The sequence below is a fragment of the Parus major genome, chromosome 5, assembly GCF_001522545.3.
Source record: "Parus major isolate Abel chromosome 5, Parus_major1.1, whole genome shotgun sequence".
NCBI classification, from domain to species: domain Eukaryota; kingdom Metazoa; phylum Chordata; class Aves; order Passeriformes; family Paridae; genus Parus; species Parus major.
The window spans coordinates 38677275-38699953 of record NC_031774.1 but is presented as its reverse complement, the minus strand read 5'-3'; the positions used below and the strand labels follow the sequence as shown (position 1 = coordinate 38699953).

The 22679-nt window shown below is 39.0% G+C and overlaps 1 protein-coding gene across 7 annotated transcripts in view; it reads right to left on the bottom strand.

Moving 5' to 3' along the window:
* The window catches only part of LIN52 (lin-52 DREAM MuvB core complex component), a 40457-nt gene extending 17785 nt beyond the window's left edge, over positions 1 to 22672 (bottom strand). For 2 of the 7 annotated variants that reach the window (XR_001522258.2, XM_015631492.2), the window contains exons 1-6: positions 22593 to 22672; positions 22436 to 22510; positions 22204 to 22241; positions 21671 to 21737; positions 20598 to 20681; positions 9622 to 9716 (exon numbers count right to left, since the gene is read on the bottom strand). Coding sequence is in view for 5 of the 7 variants with exons in the window: in XM_015631492.2 (XP_015486978.1) it covers positions 9622 to 9716; positions 20598 to 20681; positions 21671 to 21737; positions 22204 to 22241; positions 22436 to 22510; positions 22593 to 22611 (378 nt within the window). In the remaining 2 variants the exon portion in view is untranslated. The other 5 variants (XM_019007062.2, XM_015631495.3, XM_015631494.3 and 2 more) reach the window with 5 other exon arrangements.
* Between the last annotated feature and the right edge of the window lie 7 nt (positions 22673 to 22679).

Genomic DNA, 22679 nt, shown 5'->3' with positions numbered 1-22679 from the left:
TTATGAACATGTTTGAATGTATAAAAATGACTGCATTTTACTCCAGCTGAGAATTCAGGGGGTTCTCACAAAGAAAAACATCTTAAAATAGATTTGATGAGAAAAGCCTGATGCCTGTGCTGTAAAACATATTCCTGCAGTGCACTAATCTCATCTCCCATTCTAGAAGAGCTAATACTTCTTTCTGAGGAGAGCAATGAAAACGTCACAACACAAGAAGGTTTTCTCCTCTTGCCTGAAGAGTATTTTTCCCATTGGAAAGACCAACAATGGAAAGCATTCACTCAGCTAAATGACTAGAAACAGACTTGTATTTCTCAATAAAATGGAACAGACAACTGCTCTAAAGAGATGGGTAAATTCTATTCCTAGAGTAGTCCAACACCAGATTTCCTAGGATTTGAGAACAGGTATTTATTAATTGAGAGTGAATAAAATGTTGGCTCAATCTTGAGCAATCTCCTGACTTTTGTGAATTATGACATATTATCGTAAATAAAATTGCAAACCTTCACTAAATGTCTCACCTGTTCACAGAAATCACCAACAATATGGGTATCTGCAATTTCTCTTCAATAAAGGACAATAATATCAATATCAATAAATATCTCTTCAATAAAGGACATCTGAACACATTCCCCTTGTGATAGTGTAACCAAACAACTTCTGAAGACTCTGGCAGAATGACCCTCTTGCTCTCTTATGCCATTTAGACAGCCTATTGGATCACCTGAATTGAGTAAAAAAAGAAGGACTGGCATGAAATGAGGTCTGGCATGAGGGTGATATAACTCATGTAAGAGATGAAGGAACAGATTGCACTCCTAGGTCCTCAAATACAAAAATCGTACTTGCTGACGTGAAAAAACAACAATTGTTAATAAACAGATATTCTACTCCTCAACACTCCATATGGCAGTCTGATGGATTAAACACCAGCAGAGTGTTGATCACTCTAAAAGCTCATATTGAGATGATCTGGAAAATCTGTCTATCTACAATTTACGAATTCTGGTTAATTTAATTAAAATGTTGCATCACTAAGTGCCTTAATATGGAAAGCTGTAAGCTTGTGAGGTTCCTGGCACATGCCTGCCTTCAGAAGAAGCAACAGAACAAATTAGCAAGAGTCTCCTTTTAAATCTGGGACATTACAAAGGAAGGAAGACTCCTGAGCTGGAAAATTTGTCTAAGTGTAGAAGCAGGAATAAGAGGGCAGAAAAATCTCCAGAATAGACAGAAGAATAGGTGACACAATAAGGCTAAGGAATGCCTGTAGCATAAGAATAAAAAGGGACATAGGCTGTCAAGGTACAGGTGACTTTGGAAGGGGCCAGCTAAGGTTAAAGGAAATTAGATGTGTTATAAATAGCAGACTGAGAACTGGAGAGAGAGGAGTGGGGTTCAGGAAAGGAACTGTCCCCTTGCAAGGAGAACAAAGGCCAGGAAGTCCCAAAAATAAAGCAGCCCATGATGGATATGCTTGGTCAAAGGTAAACCCAGTGCTGTAATCTCCCCTTACCAAGGGAGGCTTGAGGCCTGGCTTCTTCAGTTGAGACAGGCTCCAGCACATACACAATCAATTACTGCAATTTAGCTAAGGAGTGGTACCTGTTCATTTCCAATTTGGTGCCAACACCATGAAAGAGAACCTTTGACGCTAAGCCAGCTTACAAAGTTTTTTGTAAAAAAACAGCATCAAGTGTTTTCCAGGCACAACTGCTAATATTTGAGAGAAGTCTGAAAAAAGGGAGGTGGTGTTATCAAGGAGATGATTGTGGAAGTACAAAGAGAAGTCCCCACATTACTATTGTCTCAGTCCACTGTAATTCAATATCTTGGGGTTTCTTCCTAACTTGTCTTAAACTGAAACATTCAACAAAGCATAAAATCATTCTTTTCTCTTTCCATTTTCAAAACTATCTAGACTAAAGAAAAAAAAATTCTAGATGGAAGGAACAGCAGTTATCTCGAGGAAAACATTGGTTTAGGCTCATTTCTTGATCCAAATCATTAAACAGAAACAATTTTGGATTTTGTTCTGTAGAATGATCATCTTACTTGGAAAAAGTAGGAGGAGTAGTCTCTCCAGTATGGCAATTTGTCCTCTACTAAGCAGATGAGGTTTTGCCTGCAAAACCCAAGAAGATCTGTTGACCTTCTGCAACAGACAAGAGGGTACATGAGATTGTGAAGAAGGCCTGGTTGTGTTCTATGTCTAGCACAGTATTATAAAGAAAAACTGTCATCCCTTGAACGCCACTTCCAGCTGTGTTTCTACAATTCACTGTGTGAGAAAAAAGAATATTGACCTTTTACAATGCACAACCCTATACTAATCTTTCCCATAAGAGTAGAATTCAGAAAAATTAATCTGGAGTAAATAAAAAACAAAGCCATATGCTTAGAAAATAAAAACCATTTATAAAAAGTTTGATCACATTTACATCTCCAAGCTTCCTATGGACTATTTCCAACTACTTTTCAGAACATGTGACTGTGTCAGAGCCAAAGTTAATTATTTCCATATTCAAATACAAGGGTACTGATCTTTGATACTATTCTAAGCATAAGAGCCAATAAAAAGTGCCAAAGACAGAAAGCAAGGTGGGAAAATAACCTTCTTTCCTCTAAGTCATCTCTGCTTCAGAGAGACCAAGCAGGCTGGTTTCAAAACAAGAGCAAGTGATATAACCAAACAAAAGCAGATCTGAAAGGTGAGCAAACCCCACAAGCCACAGAGTCATTATTACTGTGTCGACAGCACACTTGTTAAAAATGTATATTTTAATTTTCTGTATTGCTTAAAGGTCCCAATTTGCCCAGGGATCTAGCTAAGCTGCCATTTTCTACCACAACACAGTCTAATCTTTATTTAATGGATTTAGCATCTATCTTCACTAGAGTGGTCTCTAAGGGGAAGGGGAGGGGAGTATGAAGGGGCATGAAGAGATGATCAGGGCCCCCCTCTCCTTCATCCATCCGGCGCTCATGTTTGTGTTCAAAATTCAATTACCTCCTTATTGATACTTCACAGAGATATTTAAGCTGCAAACATGAAGCCCTGATTTCCCAGGGGGCCATGCCCCTCTCTATTTCACTGCTCTGCTTCCCCCAGGGTGAATTCCTGAGGCGTCCATATTAATAGGTAATCAGTCACAATTCATTTATTAAACAGCTAGCAAGGTTTATCAGCCTGCCCTGATTAGCCGGAAGAAGCCACTGAATTCCTAATTTATTTATGGAAATATAAGTGTCTTTTTGAATTCCATTCATGAAAGACAAGGGTGCCGTGGGTCTGGCACACTGAATTCTAACAGGGAAGCACCAGGCAACCTGGACACTGAGGACTTTGCAACCTGGTAAATGCACTGTGCTGACCCCAGAGGTCTGGTTTAGACCAGAACCTCAGATAGGGATTCACAAGCCAGCTCTTCAGAGATTAGGCATTGCCACCCATTGCAACTAGAGAATTACTATCCACTGATGGCTCGGATGGTGTGGAATGGCTGGAAAAAGTTCACTAAACAGAGCCATCCATGCAACAAAACTAGGTCAAAATAATAAAGAAAAAAAGATGCATTTTCGAAAGTTTGAATGAAACATTCATTGTGCTGAAAACAACTGCCAGGTAACATTAATACATGCATTTACACATGAAGTTCAGCTTTTTGAAAACTGCATACTGCTACAACCTTTACATTATTTTTGCTATACTCATTTCAACTAAACAGTTTTTTAAATGGAATGCCACTACTTGAGTACATTTGCATGTACATTCAAACTCAGACACAGAAAGTCAGTGATGCTGCTGATTACCAAAAAGTGAAAATGGCTAAAAACAGTTTAAAAAGTAATTTCTCTGTTTTTTAGAAAGAGATATGCAGTACTCAGTAAAAAGCAGACCTTGAAGTGAAAAGACTTATATATGCACTAGATACACCTTAAGGCAGCTAGACTACAGCTTCATATAGCATAAAGGTTATAAACACAGGCCTCTGAAGGTTCAAGGCCACCACTGGTGAAAAACTCTTTTTATCCCTGTCAGCTGTGTAGTGATCTCCAAGACTCACATGCACCTGAATTTTACCCACCACAGCTCCTTAATCAGAAAACAACTAGGAATGGAAGACTATAGAAAATGTTTATTTCCTTTTGCTTCTCAATACAAATTTGTGTTATATGAAATATAGATAGAGGCATGTTTAAACATATTGAGAGGATTTCTGTTAATACTAATTCTGAGACACTGTTATGAGACATTTGGTTTAGTAACTTCAGTATTCTGATCACGTTATTAACTGACTACAAAAGTATTCAAAACTAACAAGTCAAAGCATAAAGAAGATGCAGGTGCCACTCCACAATACTGTATCTCACAAAAAATATTTCAGTTCAATCACAATTACTTGAAAATATATTTCAAAAAACATTCCAAAATCTTCTGTAGTTTAAAACTGGCTATGCCTATATCCTCTGAATTTATAAGCACAAGCTCAATAGTTACACAAAAGGTTTTAATTTAAGATTCCATTTCACAAAATTGCAACAGTGCATTAAAACATATAAAATCCCCACTTCAACTGAACTAGTACAACCCATAACCTTAAATACAAAATATATTATTTCCTCTCAAATTACAGTGGTTAGACATGAAAAGATGTAGTACATGCAATAAATACATCCAAAATGCTGGGAGGACTGAGTGTTTGAATACATCACAACCAGAACTTGTATGTTGCAGGTGTTTGAAGTCAAGGATGGCATGGGGAAATGAATCCTAGAAGCAGCATCTTTTTACTGCCTGAAAAAGTAATCAATAGCTTAATTGTTATTAGTTTGTGTTTTCTGCAAATAAGGGTGATTCAGTGTATTTTTCCTACTATGAAATGTAGTTCCTAGAAGAAGGAAAAAGACACAGAATTTACATGACAGATTTCTCAATACCTTTCCTCCACTGTATAAGGAGGATTTTCATGCTGGATTTTCAAGAGGCAGACACCACGGGATTTTATAACAGACCCAAACATCTAATCAAGTTGTGACTCTCAAAAGCCAGTTTCTGCAGCCCTCACTGCTTGGGGAACTGCAAATACTACCAATGAAAATAAAACAACCTCTTCCTTTCCTGAGTCTATCCATGCTTCACCTTTTCCCCCTTCAGCAGTAAATTCACAAGAGTGATTTTAAACAAGGGCTTTGCAGAATACACAAGACAGAACTCACTACAGAGTAGGTAAAATAGGACACTGGTGCATTTTCACTGGGAAGCTCCCTGAGCATCAAACTCAACGTTATTTTCACTCCCTCAATTTGTAAGCTCCTTATCATGCAGAACACTGCAGCACTGTCCATAACAGACATCCAACCCATGATGCCCAAAGGTGCTGCAAAATGTAAGCTGCAATCATGTTGTAGTTATTTCTAGACTAGACAAACATTATTTCTAGTCTTGTAGTTTTCACAGATGTTACTCCTAGTTACTTCTAGTTTTCACTGCTTTCAAAACACAACTGAATGAAAGCAATGTAGCACTGGCACATATACAGAAAAAAACCCTACAAAACCATAAGAGAACAGACTTTATTATTACAACAGAGAACATAACACTACAATCTTTAACTGCTTGACTGATTTTCCAACTAGCCAGTGTAAAGTCCATTTTAATGCAACCAAGTCTGATATAGATAACCAGTCAAACTCAGCATGCCACTGCCCACCCATCAAGCTGAACTGGAACTCATGTCCCTGTATAACACCCAAGGGGTTTCAAAATAAAACCAGAAGTACTACCAGAAGGTACTCCTTCCTTTCTAATGCATTGCTAGAACTTGAAGACAAGCACCTATTATTCTGCTGAAAATCACTCTTCATACTTTCATCCTGTCCTGTCTTGTCCTCCATCTTATACGTTTATTTCCAATTCTCCTGAAACAATGCCCATATACTTTTAAGGCTACTACAGTAACAAACTGCATGGTTACAATAAAGCCTGGGATGATTATCTTCTTTCTTTCTTGCAGAGTCAGTGCCAGCAACATCATACTCTTACTGACTTAACAAGGAACAAACTGCACACACAAAAATTACTTTCTACACTACTCAACTGCTGTAACTTAAGTAACAGACATTTCCAGGCAGAGTACAACACAGTTTAGAATAAAAATGAGACCCTTTAATTGACACTGGAGAAAATTAGATCCTAATTGCATATGCTATATTTTGCTGATGACAATGAAGTTAGCATTTGCAAAAAAAGTGTTATGAGTTCTTTAAGGACCAACAGGTTATTAAGACCTTTGTCATATAAGTCATTAGAAATGTGACATTTCCAACAGCAGAGAGCCCTCTAGAGCTACCATGGGATAACAGTTCAGCAACCCTCCAGGAGCAGGGCACCAATGCTGCTTAATGCAACACCTGGGCTCTTCACAGGTTCCCCTCCAGCTACTGGCTGAACCCAATTTTACCTGGCTCAGTAGAACAGAGATCAAACCCTACAGTGAGAAAACAGAAGTCACATTTTAATTTGAAGAATATGGGAGCTAATATTTATTGTATTGACAGTAAACTTGGAAAGCTTTAATAGGTTTAATCGTTTTTAATGGGTTTAACAGGTTTGGCGGAAGTTGTGCAAGGACTTAGAGATACTTATTTATAATACATATGTTTGTAAAAAAATCACCAAATACCTGAAAAGCAAAATTATACATGACAGTGCACAGACAGACACCAAAATAATTGTCACTTTGTGTAGTTCAAACAATATGTGGATATATTCCTCATAGCACAAAAAGCTCTCCATATGAAAATGCCCTATCAATGTAAAATAATTTCTACACAGAAAATATATTCTGCTGAACTTATTATAATAAAGTTTACAAGCTTCCACTAAAACAGTACTCAAAACAACACATAAATGAAATCTACTTAATCAGTTATTAGATGTCTTTCAATTACCTCTACTCTCGTGCTTGTGCTGCAACAAGCAATCAGTACAATTAAATTACAAACTGAAAATCTCTTCTTACACAGCATGGAGTTTCCTACTCCCACCTCCTCTCAATTACAGTACAAGTTGTAAGCTAAATTGCAAAAAAAAATAAACTGTATCCTTTAGCTTTACTGTCAAGACTTAAAACTGTGAAAAGCAGTAAGCACAACTTCATTATCTCCTCATTGTGACCAAAAATAGCAAGAATAAATTCACCCATTTTCTCAGAACCAAAACCCATTAAAGCATACAATTTTGGGACTGACAACTGAATTACAACACACCAACCACAGGTTTGGGTCCACATTTTAAGAGCATAACTTAACCACTTAAAGTTATGAGCTTAACTTTCTGCATGTTAATCCATCAAACTTAATTACAATATGAGTTTGCAGTGTGCTTAAGGAACAACAATCTCTTGGACACTTTAAAGAATCCACAAACAGCCTTCAAACATCCTTTCATGGGCAAGTATAAAGTAATGTTTTATTACCAAAATAAATTTCTAAGAGCCAACACTTCACTGGAGGGGGGAGGTGAAGAACAAACTTGCAATGAATATGGTAAGAAGAGGTAGTATGTCTACTCTGCTGGCAACAGCATCAAGCTTCCTTTTTTGATCTCCAGCTAGAACTCAAAATGCCACAGCAAAACCTCCCTGTTGAGACAGAGGCAATTCAAAATATCTCAGCACCCTGACAAATTCATGTTAGGATCCTGTAAGTCAGGAGTACAGTACCCCATTGGGGCTACTTTTATCTCAGGCCCACTGCTATATCCAACAATGCACTTCTAAATGAGACTATTTTGAGAAAAAAAATCACTCAGTTTTACATAAATTGATTATTCCTCTGCCCTAGACTCCCAAAATCTCATGGCCATAAATTCCAGTCATATTGGGACACATATTGGGATATGCTATGTTTTTACAAGATTTTTATTCTATCTTACATTCAGTTTTCAATGATGCCTAAGAAAATGCAAATAGCTGTCATTGCTTCCATGCTATTAACAGCAGCAATCCTTTGACATTCTTCAATGAAGTTCTTGTCTTCTTTAAGAATCAAGTACAATCTTTGTGCATCAAGAAGACATGGCGTAGACATGAAAGAAAAGGTACATTCAGGGGTAATCTGTTGTACATGCCTGTGCACACACCGAGCAGGCCCACACCAAGACTAAGGGAGCAAGAACACTCAGCCATCCTCACTAGAAACATGTCAGGACAGTAACCACATGTTTACACCAAGGGTCATAGCAGAGTCCTCAGCTCCTTTTCCTTATCCCCTTAAAATGTGTATTTCAGCAGGATATGTATGGGAACTAGTTATAAAAGTCAAGCAATTAAAAAAGCATTTCTGAGGTATTCATGGGACTGTACTAGCCACAAGTGCCTGACAGCTCTGCATGTGTGAAAATCCCTGGAGAGCCATCACACTTCAATTACTATCACTAACATTAGTCATTATCAGGCTGGCTTCAGTCCCTGGGGAAGGCAGCTTGTGATGACAATATCCAGCCTCCCCTTGTAAAACAATTCATTAGGCAAAGCGGAACAGCTGGGGCAGCCACGTGGATGTCTGCAGAGTGGGCCCCCCCACCGGGACCTCCAGCCCCCCTCTTCCTTTTGGACAGGGGCAGCCACTGCCCCCATGACAGCTGTAAAAGCCTCTGGGGACACTTCAGGTTTAATCAGTGCTCCTTATACTCAGGGGAAGCATTTGATTGCAAACTTAAACTAATGGCACTCAGAAGGTTACAACAATCATCAGATAAGAGGCTTTAGGGCATTTTTATCTTGTTCTAAGGCTCACAAGTTAATGAAGCAATAAGAGTCAGATACTATCAGACTTGGTCTAGCAACATTGTAAAGACGGGATGTTCAAAGCTGCATCTCCTGCAGATGCAAGAGGAAAGGTGGCAAGTTCACTATTGATCTCACAGAAGACTTCATGCTCAGGACGACTGAAACCACTCAATAAAGTGACAAAATACTTGGCAAATTTTCACACAGCTTTGTATGCATTATCACTGGATCCAAAATGGAGGAAACAGAAGAGGAATACAGCAAATTAAACAGGTAAATAATTTCTGGCATTAGAACAGACACAGACTAATAATTTCTAACCTTTATGCTGCTTGCAAATAGAAATCCTTTTATATATATAATGTGTTCAAATGGCTGAGAATAGCCTCACTTTTCTTAGTTACCCTGCTTGGGTCCCAGGCTGAAGAGCACTTGACACTGGGATCTGTTTTATTTTCATATTCTCATTTTGCTTCTGATGACTGACACAATATTCTAATGATACCTTCCTGTGGCATATAATAGCAGCAAGCAGGGGGAAACTACAAACAGCAGCACACAGCAAAGGATACTTAACAATAAATGCTTTATATGCTGTTTTTTAAAATTCACCATTTTTTCAATGCCTTGCAAAAACAAGATAACATGAACCCCACCTTACAGCTGGGGAGATAGGAAGAGGCATTTAAGAAGGCACATAAATGAACCAAGCAGAAGAGTGGTAGTACCAGAAACTGAGCCAAGTCTCCAAAGTCACACTCTAGTGAGATTTTTCACTGGGATCAGCTGTTGCTCTACAAATAGGTCCAGCAACCCATACCGTGGAAGAAAATTCTCTCTTCACTCCTGCCAGAAGCCAAAATTTACAGGAAAACATTTCAGACAGAGATGGCACAGGGATAATCTTTCCAGTATCTGTAAATACAGAGTAAATGTTCTAGTAACACAGAAGAAGTGGAAAGTTTTAATTTAATAAATGCATAGACAGCAGAAGATGTTTAAATAATAAATACAGACCAGTTGTAAGGGTTTGAGAGTCCCTGCTAGAATGACTCCTGAGATTTGTTTGGCATTTTTGTGTTTTTAAATGATAATGGAAAAATGCACATAACCTTATGCTTGATCAAACTTTTCCCCATACTCAATTTCTCCACTGACAGTAGTCTACAAGTTATCCTGTCAGAATGAGAGTAGCAAAAAATAGGCTTCTGACAGTATAATGTAAGAACATTTTGTTTGTAGTCATGTTTCTTTCTGTGCCAAGCATGTGGCAGGTAGAAATGCTTTAATGTGACAGCCCATTCCTTTACTTTTGTGGCTAAAAGCTCTTCAGTCAAGGCCCATTGACCCTCTACTTGTCTAGACAGACAGAAGTGGTTTCACTGTTCATTTCAGCCAAGACACACAAGAACCTCTGTGTATGCTGAGGACCATTCTCCTGCTCAACTTAAAGAATTGTTCTGAATGGACTGTATCTCCTTACACACAAAAATGGGCTCTGCAGCTCACACGACACAGACTCGTAATCAGCTCTGTCTATGGATGTATTTGAAAGTCCATTCATCATTCCCTCAAAGCCTAAAAGCCATCACTGTGATACAGGAATTCTTAGGTTTCCTGCTCCTAATCAGCTGTTCCCATAAAGGCAGATCATAAAGTTGCACCTGGCTTAAAACTCATAAGCTGAACCATTTAGAGCTATGGGGAATCGGGCTTCAAATGCACTTCTAGGTCTAGAAGAAGATCTTAGGTCACAGAAAGATGGAGTCACTGCATGATTGGGGTTATAAGGGTGCAGGAGGTCTCCTGGTCAAAGTAGGGTCAATTATGAGGTTAGATCATGCTGCTTAAAGCTTTATTGAGTCAGGTCTGGCAAAACTCCTAGAACAGAGAATGCAGAACCGGTGACTGCACAATGTGTTCCACTACTCGACTGACCAGTGCTAATGTTCCAGATGTCTTCACAAAGCACAAACTGGTGCTTTGAGTAGCATAAAAAATCCTGCAGAAGTTAATGGTGATGAATCAGGTGACTGATTTCACAGTCTTCAGAACAGTTTGGTCAGTTAGTTTTCAGATTAATCAGACTTCTTTCTCTTCTTCCTCACTAAGACAAAAAAGGCTTCCTTTTCTTAACCACAGGAAGTATCTAGATAAACCTTCACTCTATCAACATAAATTCAAAAAATCTTTTCCAGAAAGGATCAAACCACTGCAGAATTTCTTCCTACTATTGAACAAACTATAAGAGACAAAGGGGACTTTCATGAAGGATATTCTTAGACATGAATACTAGGGTATAAGGAATGTTTTGTGGGGGTTTTTTATTGGTTTGGTGCTTTTATTTTGTTGTTCTTGTTTGTAGGTATTTGTTGTCCTGGGTTTCTTTCAGTGGAGGCAAATACTGTATTTGTCTTATTTTAATAAAGCAAGCAATACATCCTGGCTGAAGTACCTTTCAGAGGTAACCGTTTTTTTAACAAAATCAGATTCACAAACTAGGTATGGGCATATAGAAAAGGTGAGGAGGAGGACAAGAGAAAAGGAAAAAAAAAAACCCCACATTTCAATAAAGATCAGGTAAAAAGCATCTCACCATCTCAGCTTTTATTTAGAATTTAGCTGTTGCATTGAGCATCACTCACTCCAACAGCAGTTATCTGCCAGTTTTTGGGCCACTCAGCATGTGATCATTATATATATAGCTTTGGAAACTCAGTATCAGAGCAAGATGGGACACTACCACTGGAAAAACTCCCCATTGTACTTCCAACTTCAGGCTCCAGAATTAACCATGCAAAGGCAGGTGTCATTTTAGCATTTCTAACACTTCTATGCCAAATCACATTTTAAAGCTATCTATGCAATCACAGAGTTTACATTGTTTATGATAATCTCCTTTTGGTACGAGATGTCCATCAGAATTAGAAAAATGCAATCAGCTGCATTTGGGAGTCTCAGTGAATGCCTCACATAATGGAAATTTGGGGTTTTACAGTCACTTTGGATATTTGAAAATAATCCTGTGGTAAAATAATTACCTTATTATGAAAAAAAGTATTAGGTCACAGACAAAAAAATCCAACCCAGACCAATTTAACAAAATCTAACAATCTAACAAAAGAAGATTCCACATAGACAAGTACAGAGAAACTGTAGAAGTTTGAATTTCTAACACATATAGGAGAGTTTTACAGATTTTTTTTCCTTTTCTCAAACTTCACAAATATACACTTCCTTCTGCAGCAATCAGAATCATCAATGCCTGGAGATTACAATCTCCATCAATGTCCACCATAGCATCTTTCCCTTAAGAGTAAGGGATGGGAAAGAAGGCAAAGATGCAGAAATTTCATGAAACTTACAGAAATATTCATTCTACTTTACCGGGAGACAGAGAACACCCTAAGGATCTATGCAGTATTTCTTTCCACATATGACAGTTACCTAGACACAGCATTTGTTTTATGGTAAGAATGCACTATTTATGCATATGGGTAGAATCACATCTGATATCAGTATACTGTCTCGCTCTGTATCAGTATACTGTCTTCTTATATTTAAGAATAACCTAAACCTGCATTTTTTTTTTTTTTTTTTGCACACAGAGGGCAACTCTAATATACACCCATTTATTAAAAAAAACCCAAACAATAGCAGCCATGGTCCAAACTCAATTTCCATCCTCACCATTGCAACCTAATCTCCTGGCACGTTAATGCAAATCAAAGCAAACACTTCTCTGACACTGGTAGCAAAGCATGTTCCTCTCCCAAGAGAGACCTGTAAAACAGGACAGTCACTGACAGCAGTACAATTACTGACACAGATACAGACTTTATGGACATGTTTATCTCTGCTGTAAATCCACACTCTCTCTCCACTCCGATTCATGAGTCATAAAGAAATTGCAGATAATGAAAAAGTTGGAGAAATTTACAGCGTGTCGGAAACCTCAGACAGCCAGAAGAAATTAAAGAGCTGACTGAGGATAAATCACACAGGTACAATTAAAACTTCCTATGCCTCCTTCACTTCCAAACTGGGGCAGAAGCCAATGGAGATGATGAAAAGTTGAGGTCACGACTCTTCTGACTGTAATCATTTCTTAACTACCTACATGTCAGAATTAGCCCATTCACAGATCATATATGAATGGCAATTTCAAGCTGGCATTCTGATGTCTTGCTCTTCCAGCAGGAGGTGCCCCAGAAAAACCCTGCCTGTAAATAAACCACCCAGCAAATGTATAAGGAAAGGTCATTTCCTTGTGCCTCTGCAGATGCAGAGTATCTCTTACCACAGAAATGTGCATTAAAATGAAGCTATAGATCTACAGTGTGGGAGGAGAATGTAGAAAGAATCGGGAGAAAGACCAAGGTTTCACATGGAAATCACAGCACCTTGGATATTGTGGTGACAAGCCACATAAACATCTTAACAGACAATTTAAGTGTTCTTTTCATCTCTCTGAAACAATCAAATAAGGCCCAAGAATTACTATGAAGAATTATATGAATGTAAACTGAGAACAGCCTCCATATTTTTTCTCCTGTGAAAAACTAAACCAGCCGTTTCAGCTGATTGTGAGCTCCTGAAATTCTCAGCAATCATCTCCTAACCCAAAAATGAACCAACCAAAATGTGACACATTCTATGGGAGAAGTCTACTAACTCTGCTAAGTAACTCTTCAATCTGTGTATTACAGAAATCCAGCGTCCAAAGAGCATAATTTTGTTGTCCAGATGTAAAACTCTGCCTTCAAGCTTTGAAGCACGTGAAGTATACTATTTCACATAAAGTCCTTGCCAAACACAGTACTAAATAACAAAGTAAGTGAGAAAGATGCTTTCAAGCAAAACAAACTGAAATGATGAGGGTTCACTGAGCAAGGCAGGAAATGCAGAAAACTAACCAAGAAAATAGTTGCTACAAAGAAAATTCTAAACAGAGCAGAAATAACTGAAGTACACACACACCTCAAACTGCTTCTTCTTATGCAGGACAGTTCACCTTGCAAGTAAAACTGTATTTTGTTTAAGAACATAACAAGCATTAGACTTGGCAGACGTTGTTCTCTTCCAAGCTCAACAGATTCAGAACAATGTAGGCGATCCTAAACATATTTTCTTCCATCATGTTTCAGATCAATACAGGCACAAGTGCTAGAAGCACAGTACTTCTGGAGATGCCAGCTTCTAACAAACAAAAAGCGAGCATCCTCCTTGCTCTTTTGTCAGCAGTCAAGATGGTAAAAATACTGCTATATCTTCATAATTACTGGCACTGAGGCTGCTGTGGGATGTATATCCAAATCACATGCTACTCTTTCACTTTATTTCCTCCTTGCCTCTCCAAAAGGCAGCTCTCCAGCTCCACCACCACACTTTAGATAGTCTTATTTCCTCAAGGAAATAGGGAAAGAGTTCATGTTATAGAAAGTCTGCTCTTCTACACAGTTCCAAAACCTCATTTTGGCTAGTAAGAAACCATAGGAGTCCAATTCACTTTTCCATGCAACTCTCCAGACTACAGAGTGGACATCCAGCTTTTACTAAAATGGACCAACAACAGATTTCAGAAGATACCACATTAAAGCACCCTTTACTTACACATCTGTTCATAGGTTGGTTTCCTACAAATGTAAGGACCTGAAACATTTTGTTGCAAACAACTGTACATACAAACCAGAAAGAGCACCAGGCAACTGTAATGCAGAAGTGAGGCCATGTTCACAAATGTAAAGTAAGGCTTCTGAGCTTAAAAAGTCTCTCTGTTGCCAGGACTAAAGAAAAAGTGGTTATGATCAGAAAATATTATTATCTGATCAATTACATCATTGATAGCAGCCTGTTTGGGTACAAAGGCCAGGTGTTTTGGGTGGACTCTAAAAAGACTGCATGTTCACCTACATGGAGACACTCCTAGGCAAGCCAATCCATTACACAAAAGGAAAAAGATATTTCAGTAAAAGGATACATTATCTCCCCTCATTTCCTTATTTAGATTCTACTTCAGCAACTTCGTGTATACAAAGTTCAAATGTGGCAATGTCATACCCTGACTTGTAGTTTAACAAGTAAGTTCAGCCCACCAAAGATGGACCCCTATTTAAACATATCCTACTTATGATCAGCATCAAGATGAGGTAAAAAAAACCAAACAAACCACCATCCAAAACTCAATGACAAGAGTAGCCTGCAAGGATCACTGGTAGAACTAAGGGTGTATGTTCAAAAAATGCTACAGTTAAATCCTGATGAACTCCTCTGCCCCTCCAATCCTACAAAAAAAGCTGAACTTGCAGGCAAGAGATCATAACAGACAGCATTTATCTGAAATGAAAAATAAAAAAACTGAAGACTACCAATCGAATGAAATGTGGTGATCTGTACATAGCCTGGAATTCAGAAGGACTCCTTTATGATTTTCCAGAAATTTCAGAGGCTGCTGAGGTTGCAGAGGACTACAACTCAAAACCAAGGACAGCTTAACTTGAGAGCAAGGTAGTTGTTCCTCATTCACATGCTATCCATCTCTTGCTGCCTCTGGAAGAATCGCCCCATTACAGGGAACCTCAGAGATTTCTAGCAGCCGTTGCTTAACGACCAGGCAGTTTAGCCTATTACTAAAATAAATAATATCTATTGTCAAACAAAAGGTCCTTCCAACCCACCACCCTGACTGACATGTCCAACACCTACAGAAGACTGTAAGTGCAGGGAGGCACATAGCTGGACCTGCATAGTAATCTCTCTCTCTCTGCTTTCTGCATCTCCAAGATGTCCAAGCCACTGGAGACTTCTCAGCAGACACCCAGCAAGGATTTATCTTCCAATCATTTTTCTCATTACTGAGTGAGAAATTCCATACCCAGAAGCTCCAGTGGTGATGTGCTCTAAATTCAATGCACAACATAAGTATCTCCTCATGTCTGTCCCATAGACTCTTTTATTCTCTCTGGTTCCCATACTATGAGAGACAGTGAGGAGACATTCCCTACTCACACTTTCTCTGTATTATTGTTTTACAGACCTTTTTCACATACTACATGAGCTGCTTCTCTCCAGGTCAAAAAACCTTAGTCATTTACTTATTCTTCATATCAAAGAAAATGATCACTGACTGATTAAACCTGGACTGGCTTTTCCTCTATCAGTCTGGTGCTAAAAGATGACCAACCTTTTACTGTTCACCTGCAATCTCCCAAGTCACCCAGGTCTAATCTGTGGGCCCTTAAACAGCTCTTCCACAGCACCCTTTTTTTTTTTAAATTTGCTTGAACATATATGGAAAATAAATCAGTTACCAAGAAAACAGGAGCAGAGTTGCTAGAGCCTAGTGAAAGCTGGGGTGCACAAAACCACAGAAAATTAGAAATAAGGAGACTTGGTTGAGCATATTTGGGAACTGTCTCGTTGCTCTTGAAAGAGAATGAGGATTTGACATGGGATAATACGGCCATTCCTAATTTTACAGCAGGAACATCACAAATCACCTTCAACTCCAAATAAAAGTTTAATCTAACACAAGAGATTAGACCACCAAAAATCACAGGCAGGGAAATTATAAATTATATTCATACCTGTTTAGTCAGTAATCCTACATTTTCTAATATTTAAGGCACACACAGCACCAAGGCAGCATTACCTTCACAAAGATATTGGGGCTTAAGAAGAACAGACTTTGCAGTAAGTGTCACACTGACAGTGTCACTGGAGGTCTACTGTGATACCATAGTGGCCAGATAATCATTCTGGCATCAGTGAGATTTTATAAACATGGCTGTGATATCAGCTATCTATACTTACATTTAAGGACTTCTGAACCAGTATAGCATAGTGGTTCATACATTTATCTGAAAAGTATCAGAGATTCACAGGGAAACAATAGCAGGGCCTTCAAAAAGTCCCTAGGCAACCACATTCCTTCAGTGACAGAATGCTTTTCCCATTCTCCCATCCTACATACCTGCTACTTTTATAGGTAAGTTTCTTTCTGAAGTTTGGAAAAAAAACCCAAACTTTAAGGTTTTTTTATAAAGAAAACATTTTCCCTGTGTATGTAGCTCTCAGACACATCTCTCTGTATACATATATCCCAAAGTATTACAGGGTACATCTTTAAATGCATGGACTTCTCGAAGTTGCCAGTTCATGAAATCAAGACTTCAAATTCTTCTACAGTCAGCTTTGACTCTTTGACTTTGACATTCCTCCAAAAGGTGCAATGGGTCATACAGTAGAAAAACAGAGCTTCCAATCTAAACTGGCAGTTATTTACATTAAGTGTTTTGAAACTTGTTGCTTTGTGGGCCACAAACATTGTGTCAGGGTCTGTGACAAGGCTCCCAAAAAAGAACTATTTCCCTCTTGCTTGTCACATTAGCTGGGGTCTGCTCATTCTGCAGTGCTCACTACTCCACTCCCAGCAAAGCGTGAAAGTGGAAAAATTAAAGGACACAGAGGGGATGAAAAAAGTTCATAACAAGGCTTTTATACCTTTTTTCCCCAAACTCTGAAATGAGACTCTCCGAGTGGCTGCAGCTCACATTCAGAAGAGCTACTATGTCTCTCAAAGTCACCCTAACTGTATGAACAACTAAAAGTCAGTATATTCATCAAGCAAAATTCCCTCTCCCTTAAAATACCCACATTAACAGGAACAGTAAAATTGAGACAAAGCAAGACTTAAAATACTAAACATGGTTTTGATTATTCTAAGCAATAAAATAACGAATTAACAGAAGGAAAATAGGAGCTATAATGTGAGAAGGTTGGACTTCATGATCTTGGAAGTCTTTTCCAGCCTAAATATTTCTGTGATTCTAAGAACCAAAGCAAAAAGAGAAAAGCAGCTATAAGAAAAATGATAAGGTAGAATTTCACACAGCTTAAAAAGTAGACAAGGAAACACAAGCTGAAACCTCAGAAGAAGTGCTGAAAAATAACTTATTTTTAAAATACTTTTTTGATACAAGGACCTGAGCCTGGAAGCTTCTATAGAACTCCAGAATCACTTTTTAACAAAGAACAAATACACAAAGAAGACCCAAGCCTGTCCTTAAAAAGAAAGGTAACAATTTTTTTAAAAACATGCTTCATGCTACAAAAATCCTGCTTCATTTGCGGAAAGCTATACTTTGATGTGAATCCTGTGCTAATATTCTGCAAGGAATAGGCTGAACAAGAATGCACCTACTAGCATGCCAGGAAGAAAGTGGATCAACAAGCTGGAAAGAAAAGCTAAATTACATGTTGACAAATTAAATTGATTCATAGAAGCCATGGAGCAGTCAACAAGCTAGGCAGGGTTACAGAAAGCAAAGGTAACCCTATGGAAGAAAGTAGGGAGGAAGTCAGTTGTAGAGAAAGGAAATCTGTGAAAAGCACACAACCAAAAGAGGAACTGAGAAATCCATGGCCAAAAACTTAGGGACAGCTGGAATTGTAGATAATAAAAATGTGGAATTCAGGTAACAGTATTCAACTGTTCCTAGATGAAAGCCATTCAGATGTCCCATCAAGATGGACAAAACATTCAATATATCTGTTCCAAACTTGTCAAGAAAGTCCACTTATATAGACAAAATAGTAACAGAGTTCGTATGGATTCAAGAAACAAGGCATGCAACTCAATTATTAATTTATCAATCTACATCATGCCAAATCAATTATTCAGATTTCAATGCTAATGTTGCAATAGTACCTCAATAAAGAAACTTTTCAAAAGGCACCCAGCCCCACAACACTTTGCATAATGAATTCTAATGCAAAACTGATGTAAAGGATGTTGTGAACAGGGTATAACAATAACAGATCTCACAACATGATTGTAACATCATTGAACAGATACATTTTTCATGGAGTGCTGCAGGAATCACCCTGGTCCTGCAAAGTATGTAATTAATAACTTGGAGAAAAATAAGTCTTTGAAAATATGAAGGATTTTAGGTGGGATCTAGAAGAGAAGAGTTGGAAGGAAAAGCAATAATAATACGTTGAAGCAGAATTGTCTCTCAGCCTCACCGTTGATGAAACACTTGAAAATACCATTAAAAAAGACATTCAGAAGATAAAATACATCACAAAAAACAATCGTGAGAAGAACAGCTTCAAACCATAATTGAAACGCTAGTTTTATAAAAAAGAAGCAAGATTTCTGCGGGAGGCCTCATGCTGCCATCTAGAGGAGACTGGTCAGCAGTGGGTTTTGTCCTGCTTTTGACAGCCAGTTTCAATGAACCAGCCAAGTCAAAAGATTAGTAAACTTCAGTACAGAGGTATAACCAAACCCAATACGTCTGAGACAAAACCACAAGTCCCTTAACTCTAATGAACAGATATTTTGGATTTTTTTCTTGTTCTTTCACTTATCTAAGTCCGTAAGAGAATAACCTAAGGACAGTATTAGGAAAAAGTCCTGAGCAGCTTCTGTTCAAATTCCACAACTAATTTTTGGGGAAAATTTTCCAAAGATAAATCTGTATTACCACACACAACGTGCTCAATGGATTACAGTGTAAAGGAAAACTGCCTTTAGTGACAAGAAGTTACAAGCACAGAAACCTTTCATAAAGCTTGAAAATTCAAGACTTAAGTTATAACTGTTGAGCCTCACATATTTCAGTTTTCACTATGTCTTCTTTATGTCTGCACTTGTGTTCAGTACAAATAAATGGAAACACATGCAACAAATATTACACATGGAACAAGGAAACAAACATAACCCTAGCTTTACTGCAACTCAGGCTCTGCTAAAGTTCATTTAGCAGAACAACACTGTTGGACATCAGGGCCTACAACTTAACTAAGAAAGCAAATCATCAACCAATCTTTGCATTTGACTCAGTCTTACACTGTTATACTTCAACTTCTACTGCACCAAATGCTTTACACAGTCTGAACAGATGTTAGCACCGAAAATAAAATAAACTTGAAGTAAGTTAAAATAAGCTTAATGATATGTTATTAAGAATGCACTAGGCTATCCTAGGTTTGAAGTCAGAAAGACTCTAAAGGTTTATTATTACTAAGTTGTGTTACCCACTGAAAGGAAGGTGAAAGACTTGAAACTTTTGGTGCTTTGTGTAGTCCAAGAGTAATTGCAACCAAGGTCTATGGTAGAGCATAACTAAACAGAAAAAAAAAAGTGTCAATATTTATGGGTAGCATTAAAAACAACTCCACAATACTCTTGAAATCCTCAAAGCTGGATCAATCTGTTAACAAGAATCCTAAATGAAACAATGAAAGGAGCTCTTTCTTCAAAAAAACACAGTAAGAGCTGGCTGTTTGCAATTGGGATGACAGTCATCTTTATTACGCAATGACATCACTTCCCACTACACATGAGTGTAGAAAAAGTAACAACTACAGAAGTAGAAAACAGTATGAACAACAAAGTGAAAGGAGAATCCTATACAAAAGTGCAAGTTTCACTGTGGAGGCAGTGCATGAAATTTGAGAGGAGTACTGCCACAAGTATTCTAAGACCTTTAGCATCTGAATGGGAAATTAAGCAGTGACCTGATTTATGTAAGACAATGTTAGCTCAGGAACAGAAATCTCTGTGTCACTGGGTAACACCAGACTGACATACGTGTTTTCACCCATGCTGGTAGGCTGGAAGTTGTCAGATGTAAGCTCATTCTCCCATCCTGTTGCAGGAGGTTAATAACTGACCTCAAACACTTGCCAAATCTGCCAACACACTTTTCCAGCTACAAATATACAAGCACATGCTTTAGTGGAAGATTTGCATTGCAGTCAGTCACATCTGTGTACAGCACTTACATTCATCCAGTCCCAGCTGATAAGCCAGGTTCTGCAGGCCACGAACCTTTTCCATCAGGTTAGCTGTAGTGAGGCTCCCCAACTCTTAAGAAGAGACAAAAAGATGAATTTTAGCATTGTCTATCATCTTCCAGTAGCAGTTCACCTGTTTAGTACCTCACAGAACACTTTCAAGCAATACTTCTGTCAGGATCTGTTTCAGTGAACAGTGTATGTTCAAAATTCAACCTGACTCCACTCCTAATTTTATCGTAAGGAGAAAGCCATGACTCAAGTTCATGCTTTAATCTCCCACCATTGCAAAGAATAATTTAACCCATACTTTGGAAGTTCCTGTAAGTTCACACTGTAACATGAACAAGCTACACAAAAGTATGCAAGGGAATGGACTTATTTTACATTAATAATGTGAGTTGAAGCACATTTCTTGGAGCAAGTCAGGATTCATTCATCTCCCTTTCACTTTATAGCTGTGACATGATCACACATCACCATCCGTAATTCACGAGAGGCAGAGCATGCTGAGGGATGTTTACTGCAAACTAACAGCTGCAACATGCAGCAAGTGCACATCCTAGCCAATCCTTCTGTAACCTGCCCATACAGCCTCACCATTGCATTAGAGCTCCTGGATCTGAGGGAAAATGCACACGTAGAGCTTCTCTGAACAAGTCAATCAACATGTCTAAGCTACTCAGCAACTGAGCTGAGCCCCTCCAAAATGCTAATTCTCAAAACACAGCAGACACTTGCTGTACTTATACAATGATAAAAAAGGCTAAGCAAGGTGACTGAAATATGCACAGTGTTACACTGCTCGTTTTGAAAAATCAGCCTGCCACTGACATCTGGAGAGGCTCTTGGAAATAACTGGTTTAATGAAAATGTCTATCAATAACACGATAAAGAGACTTCTGAGCTGGAGATTCTGCAAATATGATGGCTAGAGACCCTCAGGCCATAGGGCCACCACCAGAACATTTGAAAAACAAGTCTTTTAAGCCTCTTAAGTAACTGCTGAATTCCCGTCTGCTTTGGCAACCTCAACTCCTGCCTGCAATATTCATACTCACCCTTCAACATATCAATATCATCATTTTCTAATTCAGCCATCCACTTGGGAGGAGAACTTGTAATGGGCTGTTTTGAAAAAAAAATTGGAAGTTCATATTCAGAAAAGTCAATTTTTAGAATTACACAATGAAATATAATCTGTATTGAAATCTAGTTACATTGACAGCAAAAATACAACAGTGTGCTCTGCAGAGCTTTTACGTTTAATCTTGTTTTTTTCCCGGACATTTTATAGTTAAAAACGGAATACTACCATTCACAAGCCAAAAATCAGTACAGAAAATATGATTTTCTTAAGTTTAAAACCCCTTATTTCTTCCAAAGTACAATTCTCATACACAGTAAACTGCATAAGGTATAAAAAACAAACACATATATAAAAAATACTTTAAAACCAAAAATTATATTGCAGTATATACTGGAGTTATTACTGAGACACGGTTCATAGACGATGTAAAGCCCGCAAGAGAACCTGCAGCTCTACCATCACACGGAAGGAGGAAACGCGAAAGGCAAGGCAGCGCTCACTCACGCTTTTGAAGGAGGCGGCGAACTCGGCAACCCCGGGCACTGGGAAGAGAAAGCAGAGGTTGGCTGGGGGTGAGCACCTCTGCGGGCAGCACCGCCACCCCGCCCGGCCCCGGCGGGCCCAGCCTGGCCCGTGCAGCTGCCCCAAGGAGGCCCGGCCCCACTGGGGCTCTCACCACCCCCGCCCAGCCCACCCCGAGCTGTCAGACTCAGAGCCGCGGGCCCGCCGCACTCACGCTGCTCGGGCCACAGGTCCGGGGAGGCGCGGTCCAGCTTCTCGAAGCTCAGCAGCGAGGCCTCCAGGTCGGCGCCTGCAAGAGAGAGGGGTTGAGGGGAGGGCGGGCAGGGAGCCGTGCGGGGAAGCAGCGGTGCCGCCCGGCCCTCCCGCCTCACCGTCCGCGGGAGCCGCCATGGCGCGCGCCTCACGTGACCAGCCGCGGCCGAGGCCGAGCGGGAGAGGCAAGCAAGCGCCGCCCCCGA